This window comes from Panthera leo, chromosome B4, assembly GCF_018350215.1.
Source record: "Panthera leo isolate Ple1 chromosome B4, P.leo_Ple1_pat1.1, whole genome shotgun sequence".
NCBI lineage: Eukaryota > Metazoa > Chordata > Mammalia > Carnivora > Felidae > Panthera > Panthera leo.
In genome coordinates, this window is record NC_056685.1 from 11,031,182 (window position 1) to 11,047,675 (window position 16,494).

The 16,494-nt window shown below is 41.9% G+C and overlaps 1 protein-coding gene and 1 pseudogene across 3 annotated transcripts in view; one reads left to right on the forward strand and one right to left on the reverse strand.

Annotated features, from left to right (window-relative positions):
• Positions 1-57: 57 nt before the first annotated feature.
• The window catches only part of CDC123 (cell division cycle 123), a 57,257-nt gene continuing 40,820 nt past the window's right edge, over positions 58-16,494 (forward strand). For 2 of the 3 annotated variants that reach the window (XM_042944876.1, XM_042944878.1), the window contains exons 1-2: positions 58-256; positions 3,738-3,809. In XM_042944876.1, coding sequence (XP_042800810.1) covers positions 183-256; positions 3,738-3,809 — 146 coding nt within the window. In that variant the 5' untranslated portion in view covers positions 58-182. The remainder of the gene's footprint in view (positions 257-3,737; positions 3,810-16,494) is intronic. The other variant, XM_042944877.1, reaches the window with a different exon arrangement.
• LOC122225747 lies at positions 8,188-8,306 on the reverse strand (annotated as a pseudogene).

Sequence of the window (16,494 nt, forward strand, 5' to 3'; positions counted from 1 at the left end):
ACGAGTGACTGCTACAAGGACGCCCCGCGATTCTCTTCCGCTCCCTTTTCTGCTACTGCCTCCTGGCTTGATGGACCGGAAGAGTCCTTGAGCCAAAATAGCTCGGCGGGTACTTCCGGGACGGGAGACCTGGGTTCCGGGAGGGTGCTGGAAAGAGAGGGAGAGGCGGCGGCGGCTGGAGGATGAAGAAGGAGCATGTGCTGCGCTGTCAGTTCTCCGCGTGGTATCCACTGTTCCGAAGCCTTACCATCAAGAGGTAAGACAGGAGGGGTTACGCCGGGGCGATAGGCAAAAGGGAACTGCGACATTTGGGGCGAGTCCTCGCTCCATCAGCGAAAAACAACAACAACAACAACAACAACAACAACAACAACAACAACAACAACAACACAGGCCTTTTAGCGACTGGATGGAAGCGCCAGTGCCCAGATTTCGACTTCCTAGTACTATTTCAGGTGGGGAGATTAATGAAGTCGATGCGAGTTTGCTGTGCGTCGTGTTGCGTTCAGGGCGTGTGCTAGGGCGGGTAGAAGGGCAGGTCGTGGTTCATTGAAGGTCAGATGGCGGGGTGACTAGTGGATTAAGCCGGTTCAGGCTTGGGAGTTCACCATCACTGCTTGTAGAACTGCCAGAGAGGAGAAGTGATCAGGAGAACTGGGTAGTCTGGATTTTGCCACTGACTAACCCGCTGGGGTCTTAATTGCTTTCAGTCGCTGTAGGATGAGAACAGTGATACAGACCCTGCTTGAAATTCTCCGATAACATAGCTTAACAAGAAAGCATTAGTGTAGTTATATGTTGTTAGGGATCGAGATGTACCTTGACAGGAAGCCATCCCTGGAAAAGGAGTGGAATGGGATTCGTTGTCTGGCCTACAACAGGGGATCCATCCCTGGTTTGCAGGGCAAGCAGAAGAGTAACTTTTCCTTCACTGGGTCATTCAAGGTAATATAGGCAAGGCAGCTAGGAGAATACCCCCAGTGTTCAAAAGCAATCATAACATGTGGAGAATAATGCAAGAGCAGGCTGTCACTCACTAAGAGGGATAGATCAAAGAACTGCATATTCATGGACCGGAGTTTCTGTATTTTGCCCGCTCCCCCTTTAGGCCTATATTATCACTTAATTTAGATACCAACTGTCTTCTGTTCATTTGGTCCCCTTGGTGCAGAGTGTGAATACAGAGAGGCCAACGATTTTGAAATCCTGAGGGTTTGGAAGAGCGTAAGGAGATTATTCACAAGACCGTTCTCTTCCATCCTGGTATTCATACATAGGATCTGTTTCTAGTTGGAGGTTAGAGCAGCTCCAAGGAAGATAATCCTTTTGAAGCATTTGAAGGTGGTTGAAGTGACACCAAAACAAAAGGAAGAGCTTCAAGAGCTGCAGTGGACATTGCCTCCTAAGAAGTTATCTTCCCCTATGATATTCCGATCCTTTGTTACATTGTATAATCAGAATAAGCTTTAGGTCTGAGATGAGGCTAGAGTTATTTGTGTTGGTGAGAGAGAGGTATTTGTGAACCTGTCAGACATTTTCCTACTGAGTGCACTTAAAGCTGACCTGCAATGTGTGCAGGTGCCTTTTTGTCATCTGTGGCGTGGTTTTTCCTTTGCCTTCGGCAGGAAAGTCTGATGGTTAAGAATTGGGCTCTCGAATCGGGGCCGTCTGCCTGGCTTTGGATTTTGGTCCCACCAGCATCTTGAGCAAATTGCTTAATCTCTCTAAGCCCCATCTGGAAATTTGAGAAAATAATAGGATTGGCATGGGAATTAAATGAGATAAAACATTTAAAATGCTTGCCACTGTTTCTGGCATGTAGTAAACACACGGAAATGCTGCTTGTTGTTACATTTTGGATTTAGTCAAAGCTCCGTTGACCAAAATAACTTTAGTTCACTTAGAGTGTGTACCACTCCTAGGAAGCAAAGAGTGAAAAATAACCAGGAGGTGGGGTTTTTAAAAGTCCACAACTAAGCCGTGTTGCCTGAAACTGTTCTTTGCTCTGTCTTTAAGCTGTTTCTTCAGTCTGTTTAGTTCTGTGGTAATATCACGGGAACCTAACATACAGCAGGATATCCCTCCACAATCTGGGCCAGTCTGGTGGCGTTGTGTTAGCTTTGTCATTGTCCTTGTCAGCTTTAATGCTGAGAGACCATATTGTTGTTATTGACTCAGCATTATTATTCAGTGTTTATTACATGGTTCAGAGATGACTAGGTGGGTAAGAATACAAGTTGATTTTTTGATGAGTTCTAGAACTTTGACTCAGGCTTAAGAATCATTAGCTAGATAACTTTGGGCCATCTGCTTTACTTTTTAAAATCGGTTATTTTCCTCAAACATAAGAGCTATATTAAATAATCTTTTAAGCCCCCTTTTACCTTTAAAATTGTATTAGAATAACTTGTCTGTGTGTATATAATTATGTTCGCTTGGTCTAGAATCAGATAAGATCTAGAATTCTAGAATCTAGAAGAGGATACTGAATGTATAAGGTACTGAATGGGATACAGAATGGAGTAGGTACTTTGTCATTTGATTCTTTTACATCCGTTGGACAGACCTCATTGGACTCTCAACCTGACTTGGATTTCAGTGACCGATCTAAGCTCTTTCTGGACAGCCTCATTAGTTTGTGTAAAGCACACTCTCGCCTGGAGTAGCACTTAACATGTTATATGGTGATTTTTTTTTTTTTTCAGCTTTTGAGTTTCATAGTCTCGCTTGAAATTGGTTAAAGTTTAGCAGATTTACAAATAGAGTAGTAAGATCTAGTGGTTGACCTTAAAAGCCTGAAGAATTAAGCTTTTCAATGTAAAATTGTAAAATTCGATAAATCAGATATTAGTTTTAAGAACTGAACTAGCCCATGAATAATCTCTGTGCACACAAACCATTTCTGATTTGCCGGAAAACTTAATAAATGATGCATGAGTCGATGTCCTCTTGACTCTGAAAGCAAGCCATCATTTCTTTTCAGTTGTTAAAGACTATATGCCTCAAGGTCAAAATAATAGCATTACGTTTAGGTACCTGTTGCAGAATTTCTTGATGATTTATTATTACAGAGTAAAAAGCAGATTATCCCATGAGATTCTGAAGTGACTTCAGGTTGTGGCTTCGCCCTCCCTTAATTGTCTGAAACAAATTAAACTAAAGCAGCTTTATAGCTCTGGCAGTCCAGTCTGCTGAATGGGATTCCACCAAAACACATCCAGACACATGGTGGGTTCTTAGCCTTAGGTGCTCACTGCCAACCAAGGAAGGGTTTCCAGATCTTAAGGCCACCTCTGTCTTCTGTCGTAGAAGGTGGTCAGATGCTGTAAATTTCTGATTTGCTTACTGCATTTCCTGTGTTGCTGCCGATATCTGCTGGTGTCTGATTTCTGGAAGGCCCATGTACTCAGAATTCTCTTGAGCTTGTGCCTTTCATGCTGTAATTTCAGTGTGGTTCTTTGGATTTGGTGGTTTTTTGTTTCGTCACCACGGTTGTTAATATATGAGCCGAATTTAGTTTCCCACAATCTTTATTGATATTGTTAATTTTCAGTCTTCTATCGAATGTACATCATTAACATTTCCCATTTTATTTTAAAATAAAGGTAACAAGTAATTAAAAAATTGAGTTTGGAATTTTTCTCTCTGCTTATGATTGGTCTTTTAAAATGATGCCTTTTTGGTAAATTTATTTATTATTATTGTTTTTTTTGTTTTTTGTTTTTTGTTTTTTTTAGTGTCATTCTTCCACTTCCTCAGAATGTGAAGGATTATTTACTCGATGATGGAACTCTGGTGGTTTCAGGAAGGTAAAGTGTACCAGGAAAAATTCTTTAAACTTTATCACAAAGAAATGTTGCAGTGATTAGATCTCAATAATTACCAGGTAAAATAAATACATTAGCTTTGGCACAATTCTCTCCTTTTTTTCCCCCTAGTTAAAATTACATCCTGATCTTTGTCGGGTATTTCTTGTCAGTGTTCGATTAATAAGACTCAGAATTGAGTACTCCTTCCTCTGATAGTTGCTGGTTGTGAAACTGGGCAGTTCCTTCCATCTCTTGCTTTAGAAAATGGAGGGGGGTGGGGGCAGGAAGAGGGCCCATTAGGACCCTCTGAAGTTCTTCAGCCTGTTTTCGTTTTCTTTTTCTTTTTTTTTTTTTTTTGAGATCTTTCAACTTTTAAGATAAAAAATTAATTGTCCATTACAAACAGAAAGCTTTACTAGGGTATCGTGTAATTCCTTAACCTTTTCTTCCCCATGGTTAACCCCCCTCCACCTTCTCTGTTGCTGTAATTCCTCTAGTTATAAAGGGACGACATTACCATGCTTCAGTCTTTTTAGGGCAAACTTGAAAAAGTTTAAGAATCATAGAATGTAATGAAGTTCCTAGTTTGCTCACAGGTCATGTTACCTAAATAAATGCTCATCCCTCACTTCCTTTCTGAACTAGCTTAACAGGAACCCTTGGTGTACAGAACTCCTTTTTTTTGTAGAATTCCAGGTTGGAAATAATTTTCCCTTGGAATTACTATTATTATCATTATTATCCTTTTTTTTTTTTTTTTTTTTTTTTTTAAGTATTCTTCACGCCCAGCATGGAGCCCTTGGTTTTTAAGTATTCTTCATGCCCAGCATAGAGCATGGAGGGCTTGAACTCATGACCCTGCGATCAAAACCTGAGCTGAGATCAAGAGTCAGATGCTCAACCGACTGAGCCACCCAGGCGTCCCTCCCTTGGAATTGTTGAAAAAAAATTTTTTTATTGTGATAAAATGCCCATAACATAAAGTTTGCTATCATAATTATTTTTCAGTGCACAGCTCAGGGGAAGTAAGTGCATTTATAATGTGCAACCGTCACCACCATCCACCTCCAGAACTCTTTCCATCTCGTAAAACTAAAACTCAGCCCCCATTAGACATGAACTACTCATTTCTCTTCCCACTAGCCCCTCCTAACCACTGTTCTACCTTCTGGGCCTATGATTTTGAGTACTCTAAATACCCCACATGAACAGACTCGTAGGGGATTTGTCCTTTTGTGACTGGCTTTATTTCACTCAGCCATAATGTCCACAAGCTTCACCCATATTCTAGCGTGTGTCAGAATTTCTTTCCTTTTAAGGCTGAATACTGCTTCATGGTATGAGTGGGCACATTTTGGTGCCTCACTTTTACTCTTTACCTCATTTTATTTTTCTGCGTAATACTTACTTCCATCTGGCATAATTCCCATAATTGTTCTTTTATTAGAGTGCAGGCTTCATGAGAACGGGGACTTGGACAGGTCTGTTCCTGGCGCTTGGGGCAGTACCTGATACGTGAGAGGTGCTTGGTAGACATTTGTTGGATGAAGGAACTTGGGAATAGAATTGTGTGTGTTTTCAGTAACACTAATTTCATACTCCGCTTCCCTTTCTCTTGTGAATTTTCTGTGTAGTTTTCTGGATTACATTTCTGTTTTTGGTTATTCTTAGCCTCATAATAACCTGAAGATTGTTAATGAGAGTCTCATGAATTCTATTGCAGGATTAGGAAACAGTAGAATAGTTAAGCAAGACTCAACTTTGGGGCACTTAAAAACATAATTTTATTATTCTCAAGTCTAGAACAATAATGAGTTTATTTATATAAATGGAACTGTAGAGGTGCCTGGGGGGCTCAGTCGGTTAAGCGCCCGACACTTGATCTCGGCTCAGATGATGGTCTCATGGTCCATGAGATCGAGTTCTGCCTCAGGCTCTGCACTGACAGCGTGGAGGCTGCTTGGGATTCTCTTTGCCCCTCCCTGTGCTCTCTTTCTCACTCTCTCTCTCAAAAATAAATAAATGGGACTACAGAGAAAATAATTTCTAACATTAGAAAGTACTGGGTAGATTTCCGTATTGCAAGCGTATTGAAGAGCTCCGTGTTGTTTTTCATTGGCCAGGTGTTTGTGCGGGCTTGTGGCGTGGGTGGGCCCTGCTAAATACCATCGCACGGCTCTGTGGCACCTGGCCGCACAGTAGTGCACCCATCAGAGAGGGATCTTGCCCTTTTGGAGTTGGCGGTTCAGCTTCAAGTGTGTGGGAGTGGATACAGCCTAGTGCCTGTCCTCCAGTCCCGTTGCCTGCTGGCAGATCATGTCTTTGTAATTTCTAGTGCTCTGTGCTTGGGTTTCCCTGTCCGTAAATGGGGTGACTGATACCCTAGAACTTACTGCGGGTTGTTGCACAGATGAAAAGAGATAATGTGTAAAATGTTTCGCCCAGTGCCTGGTCTACTGTGTGCTCTGAAGAAACACCACCTGCTCTCACCATCATCATTGATCTCACCTGGAACATTAAGCAAGCACACCAGTAAATATGTAACTGAGAATTCTGATGAGACTTTAAATCACTGGGGGTGGGGTGGCTGAAGATGGCAGGGAAGGACAGAGAATACCCTGAAGAAGTAACTTAGGAGCCTCTCAGTCAGGAAGTTTGGGTGGAAGGTAGTCAGTTGATGGGTGGAGGGAAAGATCTCCCAGGCTGAGGGAACAGCATTAAGGAGTGCTCTGAGGCATGGAAGGTCTTGATCTGCGAGAAACTACAGGGAGTCATGCCGCTGGAGCACGGAGGGCCGAACGGTGCAAGAGTTGGTTGGTGCCACCGGGGAGGTAGTTAGGGGGTGTGTGGGAGTCCTGTTAAAGATTCTAGTATTTATTCTGAGGTCAGTAGGAATGCATTGAAGAGCTCAGAACAAGACAGTGACTTGAGCAGGTTTCAGGGTTTGAACTGGGACCGGTTACCATGTGGGAATTGAAGACTGGTTAGGAGGATACTGCATTGGGCCGAGTTAGAACTGACAGTGGCATGAACTACGATGGTGACACTGGAGGGGAGATGTGAGTGCATGTGAGGTGTCGGAGCTGCACCGTCAGAACTTGGTGACAGAGAAGGAGCCGGCAAGAATCACCCTGTCATTTCTGGCTGAACGTCTGGATGGACGAAGGTGTCATTTACTCTGGCTGAGAAAAACCTTTGATTTGAAAAGGGCAGTAATTTTAGGTGGGGTTATTTTTATAGGTAAAAACTTGAAAATACAGGTGAAATTTAAATGAGGTACATTTACAATAAAATGCACAGATCTTGAGTGTAACGTTTGATGAGTTTTGATAAATAATGCACACTTGTTTCCTCACCTTGCCATTGAAAGTATCAAACATTTCCGGGGCATCTGGGTGGCTCAGTCGGTTAAGCGTCTGACTTCAGCTGAGGTCATGATCTCGTGCAGTTTGTGGGTTTGAGCCCCGTATTGGGCTCTAAGCTGACAGCTCAGAGCCTGGAGCCTGCTTCAGATTCTGTGTCTCCTCTCTCTCTGCCCCTCCCCCCCAGTCGTTCTTGTTCTCATTCTCTTTCTGTCTCTCAAAAATAAACATCAAACAAGAAAGAAAGAAAGAAAGAAAGAAAGAAAGAAAGAAAGAAAGAAAAAGAAAATCAAACATTTCCAGTCCCTAGGAAAGTCCCTGCCCTCCCCTGTTGGTCAATCCTGCCCACCTCCTCCAACTCCACCCCAGGCAAACACTGGTCTGATTTCTGTCTCCATGGCTTAGTTCTGTCAGTTCTAGGCCTTGGTGTAAGTGAAATTATATAGTGTGTATTTTTTTGTGTCTGGCTTCAACTCAACATAATGCTTTTGAGATTCATGTGTTACTCTGTTTCATTGCTAAGTAGCTTTCTTCAAACCTTTTTGTTTTAAAGATATTTTTAAGTAATCTCTGCATCCAGCCTGGGGCTCAGACTCACAACCCTGAGCTCACGTGTTACATGCTCTATTGACTGAGCCAGCTAGGTGCCCCCGGATGTGTCTTTTTAAAGCTCAGTGTTTGTTTTGTGTGCGGGCTTGGTTGTGTATCCCTCTCAGTATATTCTTTGCTGTCCTAATCTTTTCATTTTTTTCCTTGGAGCCCATGCTATTTTTTTTTTTTTTAATTTTTTTAACCTACGAATTTTTTTTTAAAGTTTTAATTCAAATTCCAGTTAACATACAGTGTAATACTAGTTGCAGGTGTACAATACAGTGATTCCACACTTGGAAACATCACCGGGTCCTCATCATGACAGGTGCGCTCCTTCATCCCCGTCACCTTCTTCGCCCATACCCCCACCCACCTCCCCTCTGGTGACCAGGTGTTTGTTCTCCATAGTTAAGAGTCTGTTTCTTGAAAAATGATGGTCGGTGTGTCACAGTAGTTGGCGGTGCCTTAACCGAATGTGTGTGGTCAGGCCTGAGGGCCCCTTCCGTCCTTGTCAAGGGGAGTGCTGACATCTCAGCTCAGACACTTGCTATCCTAATCTTTTTGACTTTCCCAGGAAGAGTAGGGGGATAAAAAAGTAAAACGAGAACACCCCATGAAGCTTTAATTAACCCCAAAAGAACATAATTTAACTTAACCTAAAGGGATAATTAAACTTTAAATGGGTTAACAGTTTTGGACAGCCTCCAGGTGATTACAATCTAGATGCACTGGTTACAATATCACATCACTTATCGATCCACGATATTGACCAACGGAGCAAGTTACACTAGGGAAAACAGCACAGTCCTATCCTGGGGTTCATATCGACAGTAGGGTTTATGGCCTCGGATCCAGACATCCCATTGGTTTCATTTGTTCAACTGTTGAAGTCCTGCAGGCCAGAATATCTCTATTCAGGCCAGAGTAATCCAGGTTGGTTTCTGTCTATCAGTAATTTCTCCCTGAGTTCAGATAGTAACAATTAGTTGAATGAGTGTGTATGTTTAAAATATTGTTAATAGAGTACCACAATTGTGTCTATTAATATGTGGACATTTTAGCTCTTTTACATGGGATGTATCCCTGCATCAAGGAATACAGTATTATAGTTACAAACAAATAGAATGGAGTTAATGGACGAGACTTACTGAATATTCTTTCTATTGTGAGTAGGCCAGTAGTGAACTGTGGCTGGTAGACACTGAGATCTGTCGATTAGGCATCTGTCCTTAGCATAGACTATGGGAGTTATGTATGACTCAGTTTTGTTTGGTAAGGTAAATTCTGAAATGGTACGGAGTGGGAACAATACGAATGCCTAGAGATTCCATCATGTGTAAAAGATGCCCCACCTTATTACTAATTACCAAAGGAGTACTTATTATAGTAGACTTGAAAACTTTATAGAGAAAATATAAAGAAGCAGAAAAAAATCACTTCTAATTCTACTACCTAAAAGCAAATCCTGTTCAAATATTGGAATATCTTCTCTAGTCTTTTTAAATACATTTTTTAGCCTATCTTACGAGCATACTATATTTTATATAATATGTAATGTCCTATTTTATATAATTTATACTATATTCATCTAGTATGTAATACATATTATACATAATACATGTTTGCATATAATATATATTTTATATAATATATAATTTTATATTCTTTATTTCAGTGAACACAATTGTGTAATTTTCCATGTGTTTTTAAGTTTTTTTCTGATTTTTTTAATTTTTTATATTTGAGAGACAGACAGAGCTCAAGCAGGGGAGGGGCATAGAGATGAAGACAGAAAGTGAAGCAGGCTCCAAGCTCTGAGCTGTCAGCACAGAGCCTGACGTGGGGCCCGAACTCACTAGCAGTGAGATCATGACCTGAGCCAAAGTCGGATGCCCAACCGACTGACCCACCCAGGCACCCCCTCCATGTGTTTTTAAAATGGCATAAGATTATTAAAAAAAAAAAAAAATCTTTTTTTAATGTTTATTTTTGAGAGAGAGAGAAAGAGACAGCGTGAGTGGGGGAGGGGCAGGAAAAGAGGGAGACACAGAATCCGAAGCAGGCTTCAGGCTCTGAGCTGTCACCACAGAGCCCGACATAGGGCTCAAATCCACAAACAGTGAGATCATGACTTGAGCTGAAGTTGGACGCTCAACCAACTGAGCCACCCAGGCGCCCTGGCATAAAATTATTTTTAGTAACTGCATAATTTCCATGGATATGTACTTGCTGTAATTAATTTCATAGTTGTTGGGCATTTAGGTCATTTGCAAGTTTATAGAAAAATAATTCCTCAATGAACATATTTCTGCATGGAACACCGTTTGCACGTAGGATTATTTCTGTACAATAAGAATCCTAGACTCCAGTTATAGGAGTCTTGACTCCTATATTGACTAGTATTGCCAGATAGTTTTCACTAACCATTGTACCAATTTATATGTTTAACACTAGTGTATTAAGGTACTTATCTCAGAAAGTGGATTTCCTAATTAAATGCTTTCCTCTAGGTTTCCAAATTAGTTGGTACAAAGAAATTAAAAGGCAGACCAAGGCTGTGAATATTTCTTCAGTTTCATCTCTCATGAAGTGAATGTGGCCTTTTTGCTCCCCCAGCTCTTACATACTCTCCTTAACCTGCCACCCAGTGCTCCCTGTGTGTGTTCCCCAGGTCAGTGGGTTGATTTTCATTGCAGATACAGGACATCTGCTATGGTCAGAGTGTTTGTGTGGCCCCCAAATTCATATGTTGACGTCTTGACTCCCAAAGATACTTGGTATTGGAAGGTGGGACCTTTAGGAGGTGATTTGGTCATGAAGGTGGAGCTTTCGTGAATGGCATTTGTGCCCTAATAAAAGGTACCCCAGAGAACTCCCTTGCCCCCTCTGCCATGTGAGGACATGGTGAGAAGGTGGCCATCTGCAGCCCAGAACCTGACCCTGCAGGCACCCTGATGTTGGCTTCCAGCCTCCAGAACTGTGAGAAATAAACTCCTGTTTATAAGCCACTCAGTATAAAGCCACTCAGTGTTTTGTTTTAGTAGCCCAGACAGACTAACTTAGTATCCCATTTTAAACATGACTTAAACAAGGAGGCAAATGAATTATTTCAGAAGTCCTATGACATGGCAATTGTTGGGAAGTGTAGTAGGTCAGTGATGCTAGGACGCAAAAAGAGCTTCTCTGTGAACTTCTTGATTCTCCTCTCCAGGGTCCAAGTTCACCATAGTGGTTTCAAGCATCACGCCCTCCCACTGTCATATCCAGAAGCCAGAAGAAAGGAGATCCTGTCTCACATTCCTCTTGAAGAGCAGAGCAAACCTTCTCGGGAGCTCTCTGTCCCTTGTTGGTCAGGGGTGGGTCCCCCTCAGTGGCAGGGCGTTGGAATAGCCATGAGTGGTGGACTGGTCTGTAGGTACTGGCGTGGTTAGGGAGAAGTCCTCAAGGCACAGGGGCACTTAGTTTCTGAACAAATTGGAGGTTTTATTAATAGAGAAGTGGGGAAATGGGTATTGGGGTTTCCATAGCTCTTGACTCTTCATTCCTAATCTCCCATAACCTCCACATGCAGTACGTTTTTTTTCATTTCTGCGTTTCAGCTCTGTAAGGGATCTTGTTTACATTTTTAACTTAGTACGGAGTCTGGGCCTAATGAGTATGTATTGAGTGAATGAATGAATAAATGAACATGGTTACTTCACTCTCTTCCACGGTAGAGTCAAATGAATAGTATAGACCAAGGCTGATAACTGGGTTTATCTTGTTTGCCAACTCAGATCTGGTAATGGTTTCCTAGAGTGATGTGTTGAGAAGGATTCTGAGGCTGCATCCAGGGTTCAGTAAGAAAGAAAGCTTGGTTTGATTATTACTGTCTGTAGTGGGTTGGGAAAGGAGGCTGGTAACATCCATTTCTGATACAAGTGAGTCATTTTTTGCACATTTTTAGGTGCCTATAATATGAAATGGGTGCCGAGTGTGTTACTGAGATAACAAGATGGGTGGGGTATCCTACCTTGGGAATCCACGTTCAGTGGCCAAGTTAGATGTAAATAAATAAGTGTCTGGGTTTTGTTTTTTGTTTTTGTTTTTGTTTTTTTTTAATAAAAGCATCCATATTCTGATAAGCATGTTTTTCAAGTTTAAATAATCACTGTAAGCTGCAGTAGAGGTGATACTTGAACTGGTCTCACAAATTGGGTCTGACTCAGGTGGTCTGACTCACTGCTTCCAAGAACTAATCTTGATTTGTTCCTTTCTGGTCTTGAGTTCTTTCTTTCCTGACCTGTCTCCCTTAAGGCAGAATAATAATAGACACCAGCTATTAAACACGTGTTGCGTATGTTCCTGATTTGAATCCTCACAACTCGAGAGTAGCCCCTCTCTTTTGGTTTTGTAGATGGGATAATGGTGCAAAGCTCTCGACTAACAGTGGGAGAACTGACACACTCAGACCATGTCTTTTTCCAAAGCCAGTGCTCTTAAGGGTTCCCATTGCTCTATGCTGGAGGTGATACAGGAAATACAGAATAGTTCTAAATATTAGCATCATACCATTCCAGTCATCAGTGTTAAGAGCTATACCTTAGAAAGAAAGTCTAGTAAACTTGAGAATTTATACCTTCCGTCATCATTTACAGCGATCCGGTTTTGTGAGCTACCTCAGAGTAGGCATTGTGATAAGTCCTTCTAAGAACTGTATGAAGACACTGATTATAAACATGATTTTTCAATGTATTTCATTATGCAATCAAAAAAACCTGATGTTTTAGAGTGGTAAAACACATTTTCAAGTTCATTGAGTACCTTTTGTATGGTGGAGCAATATTAAAGATGATAATGTCATATTTAAGGATGTGTGGTGTTGAAAGAGATGCAAGAGAAGGAAAGGCTATATAGCTCCTTGAGCAGGGAACTCACAGGTGACAGTGTGTTAGCGTTCTCATTATACTCCAGGGTCTGGGTCTTAGCTTTGTGGATCTGGGAACTCTATTCTTGAGGATTACAGAGGACTGATTAAACTTCAGAGACCTGGGGTGCCTGACTGGCTCAGTAGGTCGTGCACACGACTCTTTATCCCAGGGTTGTGAGTACAAGCCCCACGTTGGGCATAGAGCTTACTTGAAAAAAAAGGTAGGGAACTGATCTGCATTAACCAAAATCACACCAGATTGACTGATTGATTAAATTATTGATAAGTCCACTTGTCAGTTTCTTGATTTATAAAGGAGGATATGCCATTCCAGTGATTGCTGCCGTAACACTTAATTTATTACGCCCTCAGATTTGAATGGAACCACTGTTGGTAGCTTTGTATTTAACAATATACTTACACTAATTATTTCTTAAAAAGATGCTATCTCCACCTTTCTGTTATGATATTTGAAGATTTAGTTTTCCTACACCCTCGAGATCTTCATTACAGCTTTTGGTTAAATCACTAGTCAGTGGTCACAATGTTATGATGTTACTGTTGGCTGCTGAGCCACGTTGTGTACTATGATGACCTTTTTTAAAAAAAAATTATTTTTTGTACTTTTTTTCTTCTTAAGTTTATTTTGAGAGAGGGCACACGTGCAAGCAGGGGAGGGGCAGAGAGAGAGAGAGAGAGAGAGAGAGAGAGAGAGAGAATATCACATGCAGACTCCACGCCATCAGCACCGAGCCCGACTCGGGGCTCGATCCCACAAACTATGTGATCATGACCTGAGCCCGAGATCACCCAGGCGCCCCAACCTTTTCTTTTTTTATAACCTTGTTTTCTCTGGAACTACTAGCCAGCTTCGTTAAATTTACTTAATTCCCATATGTCTGTCACTAATACTTAGTAATTTTTCCAGTAAACAGGGCGTAAGCCTGTTAGCTGTTTCTCTAAACACTCCAGGACATTTCAGATCCAGCGGGTCCATTTTCCTTTCCCAGATTCATTTTAGCAGTCCATCTTCCTGTTCCAGTCTGGCAGCTCTTCAGGGCTAGTATACAGTTGTTACCTTGGAACTTTCCTATTCTGTGCCCGATTTTCTTTTCCTTGGATATCACGTTTTTGGGTCTCTTGATTTACCCGTTTTATTGAAGCACATGCTCTAAAATGCATAGGAAGAAAAACTTGGAGTCTTTTCATACCTGGAAAAAGTTTTTATTTTACTCTGGATTTTTTTGAGGGGGTGAATTGGCTTAGTATGGGATTTTAGGCAGAGTATTTCCCTGTGATTTTGAAGGCATGGTCTACTATCTTCCATAAAGTCCCATGTCATTCTGATTTGTGTTCCTTTATTGTGACTTGGTTTTCTTTATGAATGTTTTTGAGAATTCCTCTTTCATGTTTTTACATTTCACAATAACCCTCTGTATTGCCCAAACGTATTGACTTAAAAACAACGAACACTTTGTCAGTGATTGCGTCGCTGGGTGTTGAGAGTTCTCCTTGGGTCTCTCACTTCCTGCTTACCTTGCTAGCAGAGGCACTGATGCCTTTTATTCTTGTTATCTTTTCAAGGATGTTTATATAGCAGAGAGCCTTGGAAGGTAGAGATAGCAGCTCCCCCTCTAGCACAGAACAGGATTTTTATTGTCTAGGACAGGTGAAGACAGTGTTTCTGCCCTTGGGTCAGAGACCGAACCGGTTTACCTTGTAGAAGACGTGATTCCCTAAGTTCAGGGTTCCTCAGTTGTGTTGCAAACCTGGGCCACACCTTGACCTCCCACGGGACTAGACGGGCTAGAGGGAACTGATGCCCATACTTCTTGACACTGGATGAGTCTTCTGTTGGTCTTGCTAAGGCATTCTTGTCACTGTCGTCATTTGGTGGTTCTGCTAAGATGGCCTCGCTCACGTGTCTGGCAGTTGATGTTGGGTTTCTCTTCCCATGTGGACTCTCATCTCAGAAAGACTACCCTTCTGGGGGAGGGGGCGGGGTGCGCCTGGGTGGCTCAGTCAGTTAAGCATCAGACTCTTGATTTTGGCCCAGGTCATGATCTCATGATTTGGGAGTTCGAGCCCCATGTCGGGCTTTGTGCCGACAGCCTGGAGCCTGCTTGGGATTCACTCTCTCCCTCTCTCTCTGCTTGTCTCCCCCCCTCCCCAAATAAATAAATAAATAAATATTAAATTTTTTTTTTAAAAAAGAAGAAAGACTACCCTTAGTTACTTTGCATAGGGTTGGCAGCATTCCAAATGCTGAGCAGAGGCTGTAAAGGCTTCTGACACCTTGAATTACGTGCTGTCACTTGCTACATTTTGCTGATTACAAGGAATCTTGATGCCAGTTTAAATGAAAGGAATGGGGAAATAAATGCCATTATTTGATGGCAAGTGTGGCAAAGTCGCCCTGCAGACGAGCATATCAGACCAGATGGCAAGAATTATTGTGGCCATCTTTGCATAGCATTTAAGGTTTTTTTCCTCCATTCTCTATGCTGTGTACTTGGTGAGCCCTTTCATTCTAGAGACCTATTTTTCAGTTCGGGGACATTTAAAAATACTGTATCTTTGATAATTTTTTCTTATTTTCTTGTTTCTCTTTTTTGAACTCCTATTATTTAGATATTGGGTCTTGCTGGGTTCTCTGAATTTTATCATTCCTTCTCTGTTACCTGTTTCTTTGTCTTCTTGGTTCTCCATTCTGGGAAATTTCCTTCATTTTGCCATATTCATGCTATTGAATTTTTAAATTTCAGCTACTTGGGGCACTTGGGTGGCTCAGTCAGTTAAGCATCTGACTTCGGCTCAGGTCATGATCTCGCAGTCTGTGAGTTCGAGCCCCACATTGGCTCTGTGCTGACAGCTCGGAGCCTGGAGCCTGCTTTGGATTCTGGGTCTCTCCCTCTCTCTGCCTCTCCCTGCTTGCTTGCTTGCTCTCTCTCTCTCTCTCTCTCTCTCAAAAATAAACATTAAGAAAAATAAAGACAACCAAATTTCAGCTACCAGATTTAAATTTCTACAGGTTCAATCCTGTCCTCTGTTCCCTCTGGTCTTCTCTTGTGGATGCAGTATCTTTATTTTTAAGGATATTAATGATTTAAAAAATATTTTTCCTTTTAAAAAACTTTTTTTTTTTTTTTTCCATCTTGGAGCCTTTCTTTAGTTTTCTAATGATTCTAGGCCTTTTATTCATATTTGAGAGTGAGGGGGACACACACACATACACGCATACACACACACACACACACTTGGAAACTTTGTAAAAACCGGGTGGGGCTCGCTAAGAGTGCCAGCAATGAGCAGAAATTGACGGAAGTTTCCCGGAAAGATCTACAGGTCTTTCCTCTGGGGTGGTTGAGTTTCTACAGAGAAGAATGTTGTAACCTGTGTGTGTTCTGGGAGCAGAGTGGGAGGAAGGGGACTAGGGGCCTCACTGTTAGTGTGACTTTCACAAGGCTGCTTGTCGCACTCTAGCATTTCACCCTCGTATTCCTCCGTGGCAGTATGGACCTGAGTCCTTACCCTCTTTGGTTCATGGAGAGGATTAGTTGTTTTGGTGTGCAGGGTGAGGAAGGCTACGTGTATCTTACTGTCCCTTCTGTGGACTTCACACAAGCAACCTACCTGTTTGTAGCCCAGAACTTCGGTCTCGTCATCAGTGGTAATTCTAGCTTCTCCCTTTTGCTCGCTGGGGTGTCCTCCTCATTGGCTTTCTGTTTTCCAAAGTTCTGTTGCTGTCTCTTTTCTGCAGCTGTCTCTTCTTTGATCCCTTTTTTCCTTGAGAGTTTTCCTATCATTTTAGTGGGGTTTCCAG